Below are 19,692 nucleotides of genomic sequence, written 5' to 3'. Positions count from 1 at the left end.
ATGAGTCAGAGTGGGAACGGAGGTTAGACTGATAGAGGCATGACATATGGTGATGGGTAGACAAAGTAAAGCTTACAGGTATGATGTTCTCCCTGAGGATTTGTGTTCCACTAGCAGAATGCAGAATAGTCCTGCATTCCACCTTTTTGGGGATGAGCAAGCTGCACACTACTTGTGACAAAAAAGATGCTGACAAAGACATTACTCTGGAATAAAGGGAGTGGATATAGGGGGTCATTATGACCCCGGTGGAAGGTGTTAATATAGCCTTAGAACCCATCTTAGCGGGCTCTACCGACTATTAAGGGCCCGCTCCCACCGGCTCGGGCCTTTAACATGGGAGAGGGCCTTTAATAGCCAGTAGAGCCTGCTACGGCGGGTTCTAAGGCTATTAGAACATTCTGCCACTCAGGGCAGAATGTTCTATTAAATAAAACAAATTCCTCACGGAGCCCGAGGGGATTACAATCCCCTCGGGCTCCGTGAGGCTTTGTTCACAGCTGTTGCTGTGAACAAAGCGAACATTGGAATGTTGGCGCTGCGGGCTTTTACCGGCCAGTAAAAGCCTGCAGCACTACATTGTTTCCAATGGAGCTGCCAACGTTCCAATGTTCTAATATGGAGGAAAGTACTGCCAACAGGCTGGCGGTACTTTCTCCATATTAAGACATTGGCAGTTTGGCTAAAGCCAAACCGACAATGTACCACACCGACTGCCACAGCAGTAACGACCGCCGGCTTGAGACTTCAGTCTCCAGCCTGGTGTCCGTCACTTGCCCGCCTGCTGGATTATGACCCCGCCTACCACCATGGTTTTCGTGGCAACCTTACCGCCACGAAAACCATGGCGGTAGGCACTATCAGTGATAGGGAATCCCATCCCTGTCACTGATAGGGGTCTTCCCCGCCCCCTCCTCAGATTCCCCCACCCCTCTTCCTCTCCAGACCTCTCCCACTACATACACGCACCTTCATTCACACACGAACACAGGCATACACACACTCATCCCCACATTCATCCACGCAAGAATACATCCATTCACACACACATCCACACACACTGACATACATACAAGCACACACGCATTCACACAACACAACAAATATGCACTCACACATCCATACATACACACACACATACAACACACAACACACACCCGCATGCATGCATGCACAGACATGCACACACCCCCACACACACACACATCCCCCACCCCCCTCCCCTGTCTGATCACCCGACTTACCTGTTGTCAGGGGGTCCTCCGGCAGGAGACAGGACGCGGCGCTGCTGCCAGCAGCAGCGTCCGCCAGCAGAACTCCGCCAGGCCGTATCATGGGTCATGATACGGTCAGCGGCGGTCTGCTGGCGGAAATTCACCTGTGGTCATAATAGGGCGGACGACTGGTAGCCGCGGAAACGGTCTTTTTGCGGCCGTCGCTGCGGCGGTAGGCGTTTTTTACTGCTGGGGTTGTAATGTGCCCCTTAGTCTCCTACAGTTTAGGACATTTATAGTTTTTAGGTATGAGGGGTAAATATATTCTTTCACAATGGGTAAAGGGGGGGTTTGTTAATGAGATGGAGAAACTCACCTTCTGTCCTGGGTCCAAAGAGGAATGGCTTCAAAGTTGCTGGTGACCCCTTTAGGTTGAGTCCATCATCTGGATGGCGAAGGCGGGAGTTTGGGAAGGGCGTCACCATCCCACGCGGTGACACATGACCAAAGTCCAGGTGCAAGGAACCAACATCGGCTGAACTGGCATCCATGCCCTCCTCATCAGACACAGTGGGTCCCCACACAATTGCCCAGGGGTACTGGGAAGATGGCTGGCCCTCTTCAAACCCAGAGGGGGTGGCAGAGCGAGGAGAGGATGCCATCCTAGGCACCTGGCGCCTCCACCTGGGATGCCAGGCCTCTGCTCGTGGGATTCCTTCTGGGCGCAAAGGGTTATGGCTCCTTACAGCCCTCAGCAGGGCTGCTTTTAGGTTTTCAGCTGGTTGAGGGGCAGAGACAGTCCATGCGCCTCCAGTGAACTTCCCTGTGGAAAGTGCCCATGAGTCGCCCTCTGGTGGATGGTCTCTGTGGCTGTAAACCGGTACAGGGGACACTTGTGCTGCATCACAAGACAGGCTGCTGGCCACGACAACAGTAGTGGTTATTAATGTCCAGACTTGAAAGGACTGGTACTTGGTCCAGTAGTAACAGCGGAGGAGTGGGTGCCTGTGAAGAAATGCAAACGAGAAGGAAATGAGCCCCAACAGTTTCTCTTGTTGCAAAGGTCTGAAACTGCACTGACTTAGATATTCCTCATCAGCCACCCACCACATCTAGCCCTCCTGAACTACTGTTCAAGGCCAATGTTCCTACTGGATCTAATATTGCCAAAGCTCCTGAACCAATAACCACTCCTGGTGCTCACATAGCCAGCACACCCAATGCATCCCCAAAGCAAAAGCTATTACAACATTCTCTACAGCCAGTGCTCCCACACTGTCCTTTACAGTGAGCGAGCGCTCATACACCACCTTCCTGTTCCACAGTCAGCACTCATACTTCATCCATGAGGGCAGGGCTCGTACATCATCTCCCAAAGAATCCAGCTGGTATCTCTGTGGCATGTCTGACAGTCAGAGAGCCACCAACCACTTAGTCCTGTAATTTTCGACCACACCTCTCAACAAGTATTCCTACACCATCCAACACTGCCAATGCTTTTACAGCATTCACCACAGTCAATGCTCCTAACTATTTTCCACTACAATCACTCCCACACCTTGTCCAGAGTCAACGCTTCTCCATTGACTTCCACCTACTCAGTTTCGAGCAGCAATCGCTGCAACACCATCATCTGCATCCCGTACACCTGCACCACAGAGCATCTACTTTGAGAGGATACTGTGTACAATTCAGCCATATATTTTTTGGCCTATACTCATAAACCAGTATTGAACAACTATCTCCCAACTTTTTCAACCAGTCAAACCTAATTGCTTTGCCAAGGCTTATTTCCCCTTCGGCACTGGGAAGGCAGCACATCTGGAAAAAAAATGGATGCTACAGGGAAAAAAGAGTTGTTTTATTTTCTTTTATTTCTGATGCTTTTGTTAGTGCTCCATCCCCACCAGTAATGGTCTGCTTGCTGACAGATACTAGATTTGAAATAGTTTCTCATGCATTCCAGTGGTGCAGCAGGACACACTCAGACAAACAGTATTTGGCAAGGCCATTTGGTCTGGCATTGGCAAACCTGTAATTTTTTTAAAGACTAATTTATTTCCCACAGGCATATACAATATGAAAAAAATGGCAAACATATACAAAAGGTAAAGTGGCAGCCCAGGTAGACCAGCCCTGGCACCAGAGTGCCTTCCTTTTCAGGCAGGTGTGCACATGTGATCTGGCGAAATGTTGTCACCCATCTTACAAAACTGTCACTAGATGGAGTTGGCTGATCCATTGTCCCGCTGTAAACTTTGGTGGGCTGAAGCAAAGCGTGAATACTTGATAATACTAATTCATGAAGAGGGTTAACTTATACATATCTATATATGTATGTATTTTTATTATGAATTATTTGGAAGTCATGGGGCTGGTGAGACAGCTAAAGCTGTCTGTAGGCCATACTGAGAAATAGTCAGACTTGAATACTTCAGTGGGCTGATCCCAGATGAGACAGACAATGCCTCAAGCCAAGAGCTGACTGTTCTGGAGCAGAAGAAGCCAGTGACTGAAGATGGCTGACCAAAAGCCCCTTAAAGTGATTATAAAGTGCATGATCAACGGGAATAGTGAAAGTGCCATACATGTCAAATGTAAAATACCTTCCAGTAGTAGGTGGTATATTGGACATGCCATGTAGCGGCACTTAAGTGCAAAGGATCATTTTAATTTAGGGCATTATTACTGTTATTACCTTATATTTATAAGTAGGGGGGGGGTGGTTCTCCTGGGCCAGATGGAGCTAGACAGACATTACTGACCACACCTGGCCCCAGCGGTGGGAGGGGTAGCCACTGTCCAGAGTCAACATTACCATTGTGACACAAACTTGGTGTAGAAATTTAAATTGTCACAGTTTTGTGTTTCTAGTTTGACGAGTCTATTTCTGGTGGGAGACACACAGTCACTTTTGATACTGCTATGTATAACTCATGCCCAGGCTTCACGTGTCTCTGTTAATTTACCTGCTTCTATTCACTCCTTCTCTAGTGAATACATTTTGGTTCTCCTAAGGTTCTCCTAAGCCATAGCCCCTGCTTTGTATCTCCCAGTCCAAGCATGGTCAAGGCCTGCTGCATCACATCCACAGTGGAAACCAATAACCTTCCCCTCCACTTCACTTGTCTGAAAAGTGGAACATTAGAGTCCCAAGAATGAAACTGTCAAAAGAGAAAAAAAAAACAGGAGGCAAGACTTTTCTTTCTACGCACTCGTGTGCACCTGTAATGGCCACCATGGTTTCGTACTTTGGTTATACACGCTGAAATGCTTTGCCTGCTAACATCAGAAGTCAAACCACCCTACCTACTTTTCACAAACATCTGAAAAGATGGTTACTTTGCATCTAATTCTAGCTCAGGAAATTCCATTGCAAATCTGTCAAGGCTAGGATACTGTAAGCGGTAATTGTGTGCTCTATAAAAGCACTAAATAAAAATAGAAGGTAAACACCTTCCCACACGCATCAGCCTGAGCCTCTTCCTGCCAATAGTTTGAAAAGGTCTTAAGACACATCTCTTCAAGAGGCACTGAAAAAGGCTTCCCACTCCCTTGCCATCCAGGGCGAATGAAATTCCCACCCACCCGGTTTCTTTGTGCACGACTTGAATCGTTTCCCATCCTTGTCACCGGCATTCCTCTGTCTTAGTTGGCCCCACGCTGCATAATATCCACACATACATTTTTTTATCTTTTAGAATTTATGTCTTATTTCTACCTATCTACACCGCTCCTACCCAAGTTCTTTCTGATATTTTAGAGGTGAATTTGGGTGGCGATGAGGAGGTGCCTGCGGATTCGACAGCAAGAATCCCCATGGTTGGGGCAGCTCAGGCGTGAATGTAGCCAACAGCCACCCGATTTGAACCTCCTGATCCTCAGAATGTCAGTGTCTGTTTTTTGTTCTCTGAGAGCTGAAGTTGCTGCTTCAATCCTAAATCTATTTAAATCCAATCTAGTGTGGTGTCTGCTAGTCTGTGAGAATACCTGCCTGGGTGATGCGAGCCACAAAAACTAGTTCGCTCAGCAGTCAACTTCTTCAACTAATGTTGCCTTTCGTTGCCTACAATCAACTTGGGGTCTTCAGCAAGTTGTCACTAGGCAACAGGCACACCTGCACTAAATCTAAATCAGCACCAAACAAAGTCAATCCTCTTCTTTACCCTTCAGTGCTATCCTGGGGCAGCAGTTCCCTTAGTCTACTAGCCAGGACTAAAAAGACCTGAGGTGTTCTCAAACCAACACAAGAGACTGTTCACTGACAAGACGTCATTAGGTATTTCCTGCATTGTCCCATCACACTCCGGCTATTTGAAAGTAAACTCAAAATGTAATTTAAGTCATTCACAATCCTCAGCCCAGTTTCCTCTCCTCTTACCCATTGACCTTATGCTTGTCTTTGACCATGTACAGTGCTCCACTGCCTTTCAGTTAGGTTTGTGAAATGGAAATACCATATGCATGCGTACATGTGTACACAACACACCTTATGAGAATGCATTTGTCTAAGTATCCTTTGCCAGCAAACCGAAAGCCCAGGAGGTGAATGCTCTTAGGGTGAAGCGGGTCAAAGACTGTCTCAATGTCCTTGTTGTGATCCTTTCCTTCTAAATTTCTGTCTTGAAGAAGGCATACGATTCTGATCACTTTAGTCATCCTAAACACATTTGTTTGGCTTTTGTTTCAGCCAGAAGGTCACGGATACATATTCATGGGGGATTGCAGGTCCTCAGCATCTCTGTATCAAAAAGGCCATTGTAGGGTATCTTCCTTCAGTCCTTAAAAGGCATAGAATCCTCATCTGGCTAAATACAGTCATTTAATACCAAAGCCAGTGCATCAATAATATGGGCAGGTGTGACCTATTAATGGCATTGCTTTCTTATCGTTGTTCACCACTTCTTGAGCCCTCTCTAAAGAGAAAGATGACTGGTGAATCCAGCCCGTCAAGTGCTAAAACACCTGCTTCTGCATGCGGTCTTGCCAAGTACTTCAAAACCTCTACTGAGGGGTGCGTGACCACAGTGAATTCTACTCCGGTGGGCTGAAGGGTGGCGGGGTGTGATGACCGAGGTTCAGGATGAAGTGTTCCCATGAGGAGTTGGAGTACTGGTTTGCACCAGTTAGGCCTGTGTCTGTTGGGTGATAAACAATGGTTTGGAATGCTACCAAGAGCGATTGTCCCTGGTTAGACTATTTGCAAGTATTCACCTCACCTGCATTTTTGTTTGATTGTTAGTAGAATGCCTGAAAACAGGCGAATGGTGCGGATGTCCAAGCCTAATAATGCAATGTTTGTTAACTCCAAAAAGTAGTACATTTGCACCCATTCAATGTATTGTTGTGTTATGTGTATTTGTATAGCACACATCACACCTGAGAGGGTATCCTGGTGCTGAAGCAGGAGCTTCATGGGCCGAACCAGGGTCTGGGCTAGGTGAAGAGCCAATTTCTTTAGTTTTGTGCAGAGTTTACGAACTGAGGAGCAGGCTCTAATGTGTGGGGACAAGTCATTCAAGGCTTTAAGAGCAAGGTAAGGAAAAGGCACGACTGCAAGATCTAGTTCTCCCTAGGTGTGGGGTGTGTGTGAGTAGGAGTCCGGCTGAGCAGCGGTTTTCTGGTAGATTTGTGGAAGTTTATGCTGTTGTTGAAGTACATGTGACCAATGTTGTGCATGGCTTGGTATGTGATCGAGAGGAGTTTGAAGAGTGCTTGTTTGTTGTTTGGGAGTAAGTAAAGCTCTTTGTGGTGTGGGTTGATATGAATGCTAGAGGGGCGGTTGAGGGTGTGCCTGGAGGGTGAGTTTTGTGCAGTCTGGAGTTGTCTGGTTTGTTGGGCTTTGATTCCAGTATAGAGTGTGTTGACATGGTCCAGCTTGCTGGTGATGAAGGCTTGGGTGAGGGTTCTATGAGTGTTGGTGGGAAGTCATTTGAAGCACTTCTGAAGCTGTGGAAGCAGGAGACAGAAACTACGTTCACTTGGCCGGGTGCAGATTTACTATTTTTTTGGTAAACCAGTTACTATATATATTCAAGTTTCTGCTCCAATAAATGAACAAGTTAAAATCTCTTAGTGAAATGAGAATAACAAGAAAAACTGACACAGACATAGCAGACCTGACTTTGGGCCCCAGACCCAACTACCAAGGCAAGAATGCATTTGTGGAGTGTCACACCACAAACACCTCATCCCTCCTCCCTGAACCTAGACCCCTGGCTGTCCCCGTATGCCTGGTAGTTATCCCTGGAACTCTTGACTTTAGTCACATACAACAAACTGGCCTGGAGTCCCTGCCCCGAGATCAATTCTTTAAAATATACTTTCACAACAAGCACTCTGCTTCGTCTCTGCCACAAGAAGCTTAGATGGTTGAATTGTCAATTCAATGCATGTAGGTAAGGATCTGTGTTTCCATTCGCCTTTTACAAATCATTTTATCAAGTGACTGATAGGTCTATGTACAAAGCCTGAGACGCAAATAGAGGTGACTGCAAGAACAAATTAATAAAACAAGCCGAGCCAGAGCAGAGCTTACATTTTGTAAGTTTGCACCTCTTTTGCGTCAAAAAATGACGCAAATGCGGCGCAAAAAAAGTATAATTATGAGCCTAAGAGCCTAAGCATGAGCCAAACAAAGTTTTGCATGTATATCTTGTAACCAACGTAACGGAAAAATATTGTGACGCTCTCTTAAAAATTCAAAAAAGTGTATTTCTTTTAACTTCTTTACCAGATTATATCACTGCATAGACAGGCATTTATTAAAAGTGAGAGTTTAATATGGCCATATAAATATTATAGATGGAGGAACATTGTAGACTATGAATTCAAACAACAGAGGTGCTTGTACAGCGCACATCCTGAACTCTAGTATTTAAAAGTGCTCTCATAAGTGATAGTAAAGAAAAAGGAGTTTCTGTGAAATACAATGTTTGCCTATGATAACACAATTTAGAAAAGCAGGTAAGGCAGTATTGATTCCAGGTTATCTGGTTTCACATTTTGAAATTCGGCTACCACATGAATACTTCCGTTGCTCTCTCTCGCCCTCTATTTTGAACTTCGGCCATCAGAGCGCGAGTACTCTCTCTCTCTCTCGCTCTCTCTCCCTCAATTTCTCTCCCTCTCTCTTTCTCTCTCACTCTCTTTCTCTCTCTCTCACTTTTACTCATTTCCTCCTTCTCCTTTTATTCTAGGACTATAACACAGGCCCAACAGATGCGTTCAAGGCCCCTAGACACAACTAGTAAACCAATAGTGCATTTCTTTAGGTGCTGCTACTCCCCAAACTCCCCTCTGGCCCCCCAAACTGCCACCCGCATTTCCTTTATAGGGCCACCATGCCCAGGGGCGTAGCTTCGCCAGTAATATTGGCGGGGGCATGAGTTTCAGATTTCCCAACAATCAAGCTGGCATATTATGTGAAAATGAATAAATATGGGAAGCAGGACATGAGGGGGGCTGAAGGGGCAGTAGAAGGAGAGATTAGAGTGAATTGTTAGGATTACTTAAAACATAATGGGATTATTCACACCACCGTAGCATCACTTTGTTTTGTTACGCTGCGGCGGCGCAAGCAGTCCCCTAACCTGCGCCACATTTACAAACTGCCGCAATGGGACCATTGCACCAGCTTGTAAAGCCTTGTGCAACATTATACCTGCACCAGGTAAAATGTATGCACGTAAGCATCCCCGTTAAAAGCCACGCAGAACTGGCGCAGTGAAATCTACAAGATTTCACTGTGCCATCCTTCACCTTCATAATGCCAATTTTTTAACACCACCTCAGAACAGGCATTAAAGTGATGCTGGGCTTTTTTACATTGGACCCCCCTCACATTGTGGAGTAGTGTCATTTTTCTGACACTAGTCCAGCAATGCGTCAGTTTAGCACCACAGATGCGTGCAAATTTCTGATGCATATGTGGAAACATGCGCCATGGAGCACTATATCATAAATACAGCGCAACCATTGTTAGGGGGTTCTGGGCTGATGCAAGAAAACTAGCATGTCGATTCCGATGCGCCAGTTTCTTGTAAATGAGGACCAATTTTTTTCAAGTTATCTAAAAAATGCTCAGGCCTTCAAAACAGAGGCGAGAGGGAGAATGAATATGTGTGTGTGTGTCATTGCCATTGTGGGCATGTAAAAATCGCCTCACCATACCTGACTATAGGTACCTGCACTCAAATATTTACTACAGAATACATTTTTAGGGGGGGTGTAACACCCCAAACAGCCCCCCTAAAGGCACGTTCCTCGCCATGCCATACTCCATTTCATCATCTCGTTGTGGCATTTCATTGCTTGCCTCTGCGGTGAAATGTCATTCATCAGCAAGAATGCAGCAGGACGGCTGCATACCATTGGGAAACAATACCAGTCACTATTACTGTGCCAGCTAAGTGCCCATCAAACCTCTGCTGTTAATAATTAATATCATGACACTAATTTGCAGTGTGCCTCCTCTTATGCTAATGTATGCCGGAATGCTGTGCAAATTGCTATTCATAGCAACACAAAAAGATGATGCACGGAAAGCTATACATTGTCAAACATTCACTCCCAGTTAAGATCTGGGTTGAATTCGTCTTTTTTAGCCCACCATATCACCCTGCCATGGGCAAATCAGCCTTGACCCTGCTCCCCATGTGAACAGTGCAGACTGAACTGCCAGGTTCTCCCTGGACCGGAAACACCCATCCTGGAACTGGTTTTGTGGTACCACCCCTCATCAGCCAGGCTAGTTTGAATAGAGTGGCACAGCGAGCACGCAAGCTGTTGCTATGCATGTCAGGAGTGATTAGTGGTTCTAATAAAGATCAAAGGGTATCTTTGTGGTAGGAGACAGTTCTCTCTTTTGGGGGCTGGTCAGTGTGTCAGGGTTGTTGTTCAGGGTGCTAGAGCTAGTGCAGGTTTCTTATTTTTAAACATAAACTTTTACTGGTTTTATACATATAAACAGAACATGTAATGTCGCCATTTCATACACTCAACTTGACACCACCCCAGATAATGCGTCTCAGCTTCACAGTTGATTACTCAAAGCCTAGTCTGTAATAATCTCACCATTTTTCCCAGATCTCGGTGTGTTTTTGAGGGCAACCTCTAGCAACATATATGAGTTCCTCCAATTTTGCACACCAATCCAATCCCGTGCGCCACTCGGATAGTGTGAAGGGTTCCATTTATGTACAATATCATGTTTGGCAATCGTGGTCACCGTGCTCACCACGTATCATTCCCCACGGGTGCCTCCAAGGCCATCTCATACTCCCAATAGGGCCTGATTTGGAGACAGGCCTATCAACCTTCCCAAAACCCATGCCAAGACATTGACAGATTACATGGAAGAAGTGTGCATCCGGACATGGACACCGGAAGCATGTAGGGTCTGGAATTTTGCCAGCGAGCCACAGGCAACGGGGAGTAAGGTACATCATGCGCAGATAGTTCAGTTGGATCACTCTGAGGCTTGACGATATGGCAATCTCTTAGTTGGCCATATGAGATAGTCCACCCATTCCTCCCATTTCTGCTTTAGTGTCATGAACCAATCAGGGGCATTAATGACCAGAGTGCAGTATATTTGGCATATGCCCCCTTTACCGAGTCTAGCCATAGCAGTTTGGCCTCATGTGGATTGTGTTCAGGGAGTCTCATAATTTGAGTTTTGTGGCTAGCCAGGGTGCGTCTGAGCTTCTGATATTTATGAAACTGGATCTGTGACAGGTTATCCTGAATCTTTAGGTCTTGAAATGCTCGAATGTGATCTCCCTGCCAGATGTCTCCCAGGTTTGTAATGCCTATTCTATCCGACTTGAGGAAGTCTGTCAGCTGCTCATTGGGGTAGAGTTGCCTCCACTGCCATAATGGGTTTTGTTGCGTCACTTTGTTACTCCATCACATGACACGCAGTGTAGAGCGCAACTTCACAAAGACCACAGAGGTGGCCTCAGGAAGGTTATGTGGAATAGGGTTACCAGATAAAGTCCCCAGCACCTAATCTAGTCCCAGAAGAGACAGTTTGGCTTGCTATGCCAGGTCATCCCATCCTCCATAGTCTTTGATGACCAGTGTTTGTGCCGCTCTGTAATACAATAGTAGGTCGGCCACCGTTTGTCTGCATTTATCTAGGGCCGTGTGGGGCTGAAGATTTGCCCAAATGAAGAAGAGGATTGTAGAAGAGAAGTCGCCAAACTAGTGGTTGGGGATCATCAATGGGAAGTTTTGGAGGATGTATACATATCGTAATAAAATCATTATTTTGAATAGAGCCATTTTACCCAGGACATGCAGTGGTAATAGTGCCCATTGCTGGAGGTCCGTTTTCATTTTAGATGCACTGGATGATACGTTGAAACGCCATGTTAGCCCAGGTTCGCAAGACATATGTATACCTAAGAGTAAAATACTTAGGGCTTGTTTTAGAAGTTGGTGGAAGGGTTACTCTGTCACAACAGTGACGGATATCCTGTTTGTTTAAATCTAAGTCCCATTGAAAGTAATGGGATTTAGATTTCAGCGGATGGGATATCCTTCACCTTTGTGATGGAGTAACCAGTCTGCCAAGTTCTAAATCGGGCCCTTAGTCACTTATGAAAATAGATGTCTCCCACGCTGTGGCCGCAACATCCCCTCAATGCGGGATCAACAGGGATTTACTCCCAGGAACCAGTGGTGTGCGTGTTAGACAGGAACAGGAGTATGGCATCAGTGTGCAGCACTATCCTATCTTCGGGTCCCTTCTCCAAGTAAGTACTTGGGCAGTGCGTGTGCCGGAGGCTCTGAGTACAGCAGGCTAATGTCCCCATGTATTCGCAGACCCAGGCCCTTCCTTTCTAGAATCTTACTCTGGAATGTCCAATCTACCAAACCAAATGCTTTTTAAAAGTCTAGTAGCAGGACATGAGGATCTTGTGCTTCCTGAAGTCGGGCCACTGTAATGTGTACACATCGTATACAGTGGTGAGTGGCACAGCTGGGCATAAAGCCACATTGGTCCGGGTGGATTAGAGTGGCCAAGACTTATAGAAGTCTGGCAGCTAGGATTTTGCAAATAGCTAAACTTCTGTATTAATTATGGATATAGGCTGATACGAGGCACATTTGTTTGCAAGACCAGGCTTGGGAATAACCACAATGGTAGCCATGCCAAGTTCCAACAGGCAGTGCCCTCCTCCCCCCCTTCCAGTCGCCCCTGTGTATGTTAAGTAGCTGTGGAGAGAGTATTTCACAGAATTTACAATTGTATTAGAGAGGAAACCTATCAGTGCCTGGTATTTTACCAGAATTCAGCCCCAGCATCACCTTATCTATTTCTTCTAGGGTGATTGGCGTGTCAAGTTCATCCCTAAGCAGTGGTGAAAACAATGGATGAGGAAGGTCTTCAAAGATGAATCTTCGTTCACGCGCTGCCTGTGGATGGTGTGCAAATAGTGCCTGATGGTATGCAGCGTATACTGCCACAATCTCAATGGGTCCGCAATTTTTTAGAGCCTGACACATCTAGAATCTCAGGACTATCCTAGAAGCCAAATCTGTGGCAGCCAACCGGTACGATAGGTCGTCGGTCTTGCCCCTATGCTCGTATATCTGCTGTAATGAGGACCTCCAGTATTAATGGACCTCTTCCAGGGAAATCTATGGGAGTGCTGATTAAGAAAGAGTCAGCTGATGTAGTACGCAAGCACAACTTTTTTGCCAGAAATGCCTAGGTTTATACAGCACCACTGTGATGTCAGAAACCATATTGCCCTGGTATGTAAAGAACAACTTGAGTGCAAGTATTGATATTGCCGTGCTTTGCAGACAATCAGGCCAGAATCCCCTTTGCTTAGTTGTGAACTGCTGGTTTATATGACAAAAAATACCTCTGAATGGCGAAACCTTCAACAGCAAGAAGTCAGTGCCATTTTAGGGTTGAGCGCGCACAAGTGCTCTGGATCATGTTTTAATCTCTCTGTGGGCTTCTAACCACGCCCGTGGCACCCTGGTCACTTTCATTAGTTTGTGGCCTTGCCTTTTAAAAATCAGTTGATTCCATTTATGAAAGGCATGTCATGCCTTTTCCAGTGTTTGGGCATCCTCTAGCACACCGGTAAACTACTGAAAACATACAAGGCTCAGTGTTTTCAGCTGGTTTCTGGACTACTTTATCTTTTAATTTCCTGTGCAGCGCGATCTCGCTGGGCAGTTGTCAAGTGCTTTGCATGACATCGACATTATTACATGGATAATTGCACTTTTGCCAATATGTTTCACTGGGAGCGAACTTCTGTTTCCTTTTCTGTGTCTCCTTCACGGTCATGGCGACCGCCGGCTCCCATATGTGAAACTGTTTTACTTTTCATTATTATTTTATGTGGCAAGAAAAGTCTGGTTAGGAGCTTACAACGCTAAATAGCTCTAACACGAGCAAAAACTAGACCCGATGCATTGCAAATGCTTGTTAAAATCTTCAGTAGCGAAAACAACACTGGATAATATTATTTTGTGTTATTGCTATTTTTTAAAATGTCGTTTTTCTCAAATGGCATTGGTGAATTTGACGTTTCGGTGATAGTTACCTGTTCTGAAATATCTACTCCTTTTTTAAATGTCAGTAACACAAATACTACTACAGGTCGCATTTAGGAAAAGTTAACAATCAAGTTCAGAGTAAGCTGAAGGGTCTATAGAGTAGTAGGAGGACAAGTTAGTTGTAAGGTTAGGGCTAATGTTAGGGTTAGTTCTTGTACTGGCTTAGGATTAGTTTGAAGGAAGTTGCAATGCACTTTTCCATCACATTTCCAACAGATTTTGTACACTAGAAAGTGCAAGATTAATCTAAATGTATATTTTAGCGGTTCCTTCAAATGAAGTTCTTCACATTTCTTTACAATGCGCTCCTGCTTTCCTTCGTCACATCTTGCACAGCATCTTTGTCAGGTCAGAATCCACATCCCTCTGGTATGTGCACCATCACTGTCATAACAGAAGACACATTGCCCAGTATTTTTAAAGCCCCTTTTCAAAGCTAGCACCATTGCCAACATGATTCTGTCCCATCCCACAACTCCTCTGCTCACCCACCTGCCCAGAGGGACTTAGGATGCAAAAGATGTCGGGTAGGTGTGGGTGGACCTTCGCCCACTTGGCACTGCAAGGACTGTCTGCCCTCAACCCATCAGATCAGCAGTAAGGGCAGGTGGAACTTGTGGTGATTCACTGTGCAGAATCCTGCAGAGTTACATACAAACTCTGCAAGATTCCACAGAGTTCTGCGAGCGGGCGGTATTTGGGCATGTTGCGCTGCTTGTGCTGATTTTTAGCACCAAGAGCTTGTTTTGTGTTGTAAAGTCAGCACGAAAGGCAGGTGGCACGCCAAAGGGTGCTGCTGCTCTCTGCCACTCGAGTAGATTTGCTATTGGAGTGGCATGCTTTCTCATTGTGTGCAGCCGTGACCTGCTGCCACCGCCTGCATTGAGAAATCTCGGAAGGAGCCGTTGTAATGCCCGGAAATCATGCTAGGGGACGCATATTTTCTCTTGTGCTCACCAACTTAACTTTAGTGAGTCTAGGAAATGGACTTTTTTGCAGGGTTATCCCCAAACATTTTGCCTTCAACCTCCTGTTTTTGATCCTGTGCTGAATTTCGCTTTTGCTGGCTTTCGGACTCTGGGCACATTACCACTGCTGACCAGTTCTAAAGTGCATGTGCTCTCTGTCTTACTTGTATTGGGAATTGGTTTACCCATGATTGGCATATCTGATTCACTATTAAGTCTCTAGTAAAAGTGCCCTATGTGTGCCCAGGGCCTCTAAATCAATTGCTACTAGTGGGCCTGCAGCACTGATTGTGACACCTGAATGAGTAGCCCTGTAAACATGGCTCAGACCTGCCACTGCAGTGTCTGTGTGTGCAGTTTTAGACTGCCAGTTCGACATAGAAAGTGAACCCACCTGCCAGGCCCAAACTGTCCTTTTTACTGCATGTACGTCATCCCTAAAGTAGGCCCAAGGCAGCCCCATTGGCAGGGTGCAGTGTATTTAAAAGGTATGACGTACTAGTATGTTTTAATTGTCCTGAAATACTGCTAAATTTGGTTTGTACTGTTGCAAGGTGTATCTCTCCCATGGAGTAACACAGGGATTGCCTTGAAATATCTTTTGGTGTAATTTCCCATTGGGAGCAGATAGAGATATGGAGTTTGGAGCCTCTGAACTCACAATTTAAAAATACATCTATTAGTGAAGTTGGTTTTTAAGTTGTAAGTTTGAAAATGCCACTGTTAGCAGATAGCCATTTTCTTGCTAAACGATTCTATGCCTCTGTCTGTCTGTGGAATACACGTCTGGGTCAGGATGACAGTTGGGCTGTTTGTGAATTCACTCCAGACAGTCACACAAAGGGAGCTGAGGTGCGCCCTGCATATCCTGATGGTTTTTCTGGGGCTAGAGTGGTGACAGGGGCTGGCACTTGCACCTGAATAGGGCTATGTCTGTCCTTACACATAGCGGTCTCCAACCCCCTGGAATGTGTCTGGGGCCATGACAGGGAAATGCAGGGTTTTGTGCACTACAAAGACTTCTTCTTAAACTTTGACTACTTCAAAGACAGAAATGGGTATAAGTACTGGACCTCTGACACCATACATTTAGATTCCTTCTGGACTGAGGACATTCTGCCAGGAAGAAGAGCTAGATGCCGTAAGAAGGACTGCCACTCTGCCCGTTGCTTTGCTGTGCTGGCCTGCTGCTTGCTGCTTCCATCCTGGGAGTGAAAGGACTGGACTTTGCTTTCTGCATCCGGCTTCCAAAGGTTCTCCAAGGGCTTGGACTAAGCTTGCCTCCTGTTAGAAGTCTCAGGGACATCAAAGACTGCCAGCACCTCGGCTCTCTGGCTGAGGGTCCTGACTAGACAGGTGGTGCCAAATTCAGTTCCAGGGCCCTTGGGAGTTAGGTATGGTGTACCCAAGAAGAAACCAAGTACATCGATTCCATAGCGACCTCAGAACTGGCGCCGCTGTCTGACTCCACGCGATGCCTGCACCAGAGCTGTGGTACCTGTTGAGTGCAAAAACCACGACTGATGCTGCAGGCCAGACACTGCTGCAGCGCCGCAGAAATCCCATCACAGTGGGAGTCCTGAGTGCCATGTCACTGACGTCGGTGACACCTGAGTCCACTGCAGCACCTTTGGCCCTGTGGACGTCTGGACCTTCTGGATTCATTGAACCCCGTCTTGCCTTAAGGAACCAACACTGCATCACCTCCCCTGAAACCGTAAGGAACGAACGCCTCATCTCCCCTCCATAGCAGTAATGGAACCAACGCCTCACCTCCCTGGTAGCAATAAGAAAGCGACGCCGAAATGGCCCCAGTGACGCCTCACCTCCTGGATTCCGTGCAACGTCTTTGTTTCCAAAGGTACTGTACTTGGGTTCCATGCGACTCTATTAATGGCACGGACTCCCTAGCGAGTGGCATCGGACTGTTAGGAACGACTCTGTCAAGGCATCATGATAGCCCAAGTTGGATCTATTGTGTTTCTAAGGATTTTACTGAAATTTAGGCCCTCATTTTAACATTGGTGGTAAAAGCCACCTACTGCCGCAGCGACGGCCACCAAAAGACCGTTGCCGCCGCTACCATCCATTCGCCAAATTATGACCACAGCTGGATTTCTGCCACAAGAAGGGTGGGAATCCGGCTGTGGCTATACCAGCAGATGGTGGTAAGGTGGCGCTGCTACCACCATCAGCGCCACGCCAGTAGACCACTGCCAGCTGTATCATGACACATGATATGGCCTGGCGGTATTCTGCTGTTAGGCGCTGTTGGCGTTAGCAGCGCCCCGTCCCGTTCCCTGCCGGAAGTCCCCCTGGATGCAGGTAAGTTGGTCTTCTGACAGAGGAGGGGGGTGGGGGGTGTTGTGTGTGTGGGGGGGGGGTTGTGTGCATGTATGTGTGAGTGTGTGCGTGAATGAGGCTGTGTGTAGTGTTGTGTGCGTGGCTGTATGCATGTGTGAGAATGCATGTACAAATGGAGATGTGAATGCGTGTCTGCATGTCGGTGTGAATACATGTATGGATGTGTGCGAGAATGAATGGATGTGTACGTGAATTAATGCATGTATGCCAGTGTGCGTGAGTGTGTGTATGCGTGGTGCGCGTCTGCAAGTGTGCATTTATTGGATGGGGTGAAGGATCGGAAGGGGAGGGAGTGTGGATGGAGGGGGAGGGGGAATCTGGGGAGTGTTTAGGGGGATGGGTGAGCCTCCTACCAGTGATAGGGCGTTGCTATCACCACGAAAACCATGGTGGTAGGCAGGCTCAAAATACTGCTGGCGGAACAATAGCAGCCAACCCGTCAATGCCATAATGTGGTGGTATGTACCGCCAGCCTGTTGGCGGTACTGCTGTCACATTATCACCTACCGGCGGGGTCATAATGACCCCTTAATCTTTAAAAATGTGTATCTTTGCTTGTGTATGTTGGACTTTTGTTGTTTTGGTCTTGTTTAACTCAGATAAATATTGGCTATTTTTCGAAACTGGTGTGGAGTGCTTTTGTGGTGTTTTCACTGTTACCCTGTGCGTGTACAAATACTTTACACATTGCCTCTGAGATAAGCCTGACTGCTTGTGCCAAGCTACCAAGGGGATTAGCGTGGGTTATCTAATCTGTGTGACTCCCATGCCCTGACTAGAGTGAGGGTCCCTACTTGGACAGGGTGCAGGCCACAGCCAGCTAGAGATCCCATTTCTAACAGTGAGCAACACACGAGAAAAACTCCATTATGCGGTGTACCGGCGGAGCAGAATTTTTCACCCACCCCTAATCAGCAGCTTCTCAAACCACTGCTGCAGGAGTTGACTGAAGCTTGCACTGCCCTCCTCCTCATGGTACTTCCTTATTGTAGGGAGGCAGAGTGGGACTTTTACTCCAGTTTCCGCTCTCCTCAACTTGTGGATGAACCCTTCTATGCATCTGTGCTTGTAAGTGTAACTCTGTTTAAAGATTGCTGGGTTTTCGGAACCAATAATCTATGAATGGGTCCTGCTTTGACTTTGGCAGAGGAAGCAGGACGCTAAAATTGGAAACTGGGGTGTGGCTGCCGCTTGAATGAGGTTCTGGGCACTTTAGGATTTGGCAGCCCATCCAGCCATGAAAACAGCCTCTAAGCTGCAGCCTGCTGGGAAAATAATAACATACGGTTGTGCCTCTAAGCCCCAGGGTTGGAGACTGAGCGAGCTGCTTTTTTCACAGCTAGCCAGGCGTGGCAGAAGCTTTTCTAAGGGCCAGGGTCAGTATGGTCACGTGGGGCCTCCCTCTGTTACACGTGCCCCTCATTCAGTAGTGAAACAATATCCTGGGACACATTCGAGGTGCTATTGAGGGGAGACTGAGGTTACCTCATCGTGAATATATCACAAAATGAGCTAGACCTGCTTTTGTCCTATATAAATACAATCAACAGAGGCATTGCAGGGCCGTGCAGAGTGGGGCCTGTGGCAAACATCCCAGGGCGCGCCTCCAGCCTGCATTCAGCGCTCTACAGTGTGCTCCACCCTCTAGCCAGCACCGCTCCACCACTCCAAGCGGCCACCACTAGTTCATCATCCCCCACAGTGAGTGCTCATGCACCATCCCTCAGAGACAGATCCTTGAAACCAAGGTCCAAGGCCGGTGATCCCACAGGGTCTACCACAATTAGAAGTGTCACACACTAGATAAGAGCCTCCTCCTGTACACCTCACAGCCCCCTCTACTCCATCAGCCAAACCGGGGGTACCATTCCCCCAAAGTCAGATCTCCTGCACCATCCTGCAATGCCCATCACGTGTGCTCCCTCCTGAACCACCCTGCCTCAACTCTAGAAATGGACCATATTTTGACATTAACTTAACTTTTTGAGGTCAGGAACTTCACCAGTCAGACTCTCTGACCCAGTCAAAAACTTTTAAAAAAACGAGAATAAATACAATACCAAAACAATTTGATCGTTCCAACAGACCCTAGTGAGGGGAGAGACTTCCGTGTTTTTTTAAATCAAAAGTGGCTTAATTTTTGCCGCCCCCGGCCTAAAATCACCTCTACCTCAAGAGAAGTAAATGAGCAAAATGCATTCTTACTAATTTGTATTAAAACTCTCCAACGTTACGTGTTTAAATTGTTGGCATGTATGAAACATGTACACGAGTTCCACTTGCAAATTAGCATTCGTGATGAAACTCCCCTCTCTTCTCCTCTACCCAACCTTAAGACGTAATGCGTGACCTTTAACAGCGCTCAGTACCATTCCCCAGCCCTTTTGCTGTCACATCCTTAGGACACTCCATGTGATTTACTAGGCACACCCCCTCTGTTTGGAAGGCGTGATTTCTGAGGGCCCAGCTGACAAAAAGGCAGTAGCCCCACTGAGCCTGACGCCCTCTCTTCCTGGGCACCAAAGTAAGGGAGAGATACATAATTGGTCTGTTGCTCT

The 19,692-nt window shown here is 46.7% G+C and overlaps 1 protein-coding gene across 1 annotated transcript in view; it reads right to left on the bottom strand.

The window, feature by feature from the left end:
* PIANP (PILR alpha associated neural protein) overlaps nucleotides 1–19,692 on the bottom strand; it is a 153,951-nt gene that overhangs the window by 23,906 nt on the left and 110,353 nt on the right. Inside the window, exon 3 of the mRNA XM_069243080.1 lies at nucleotides 1,591–2,219. Within this exon, the coding sequence (XP_069099181.1) occupies nucleotides 1,591–2,219 (629 nt within the window). The remainder of the gene's footprint in view (nucleotides 1–1,590; nucleotides 2,220–19,692) is intronic.

This window comes from Pleurodeles waltl, chromosome 7, assembly GCF_031143425.1.
Source record: "Pleurodeles waltl isolate 20211129_DDA chromosome 7, aPleWal1.hap1.20221129, whole genome shotgun sequence".
Classification (NCBI taxonomy): domain Eukaryota; kingdom Metazoa; phylum Chordata; class Amphibia; order Caudata; family Salamandridae; genus Pleurodeles; species Pleurodeles waltl.
Note: the sequence above shows the minus strand (reverse complement) of the source record. Positions and strands in the feature narration are given on the sequence as shown.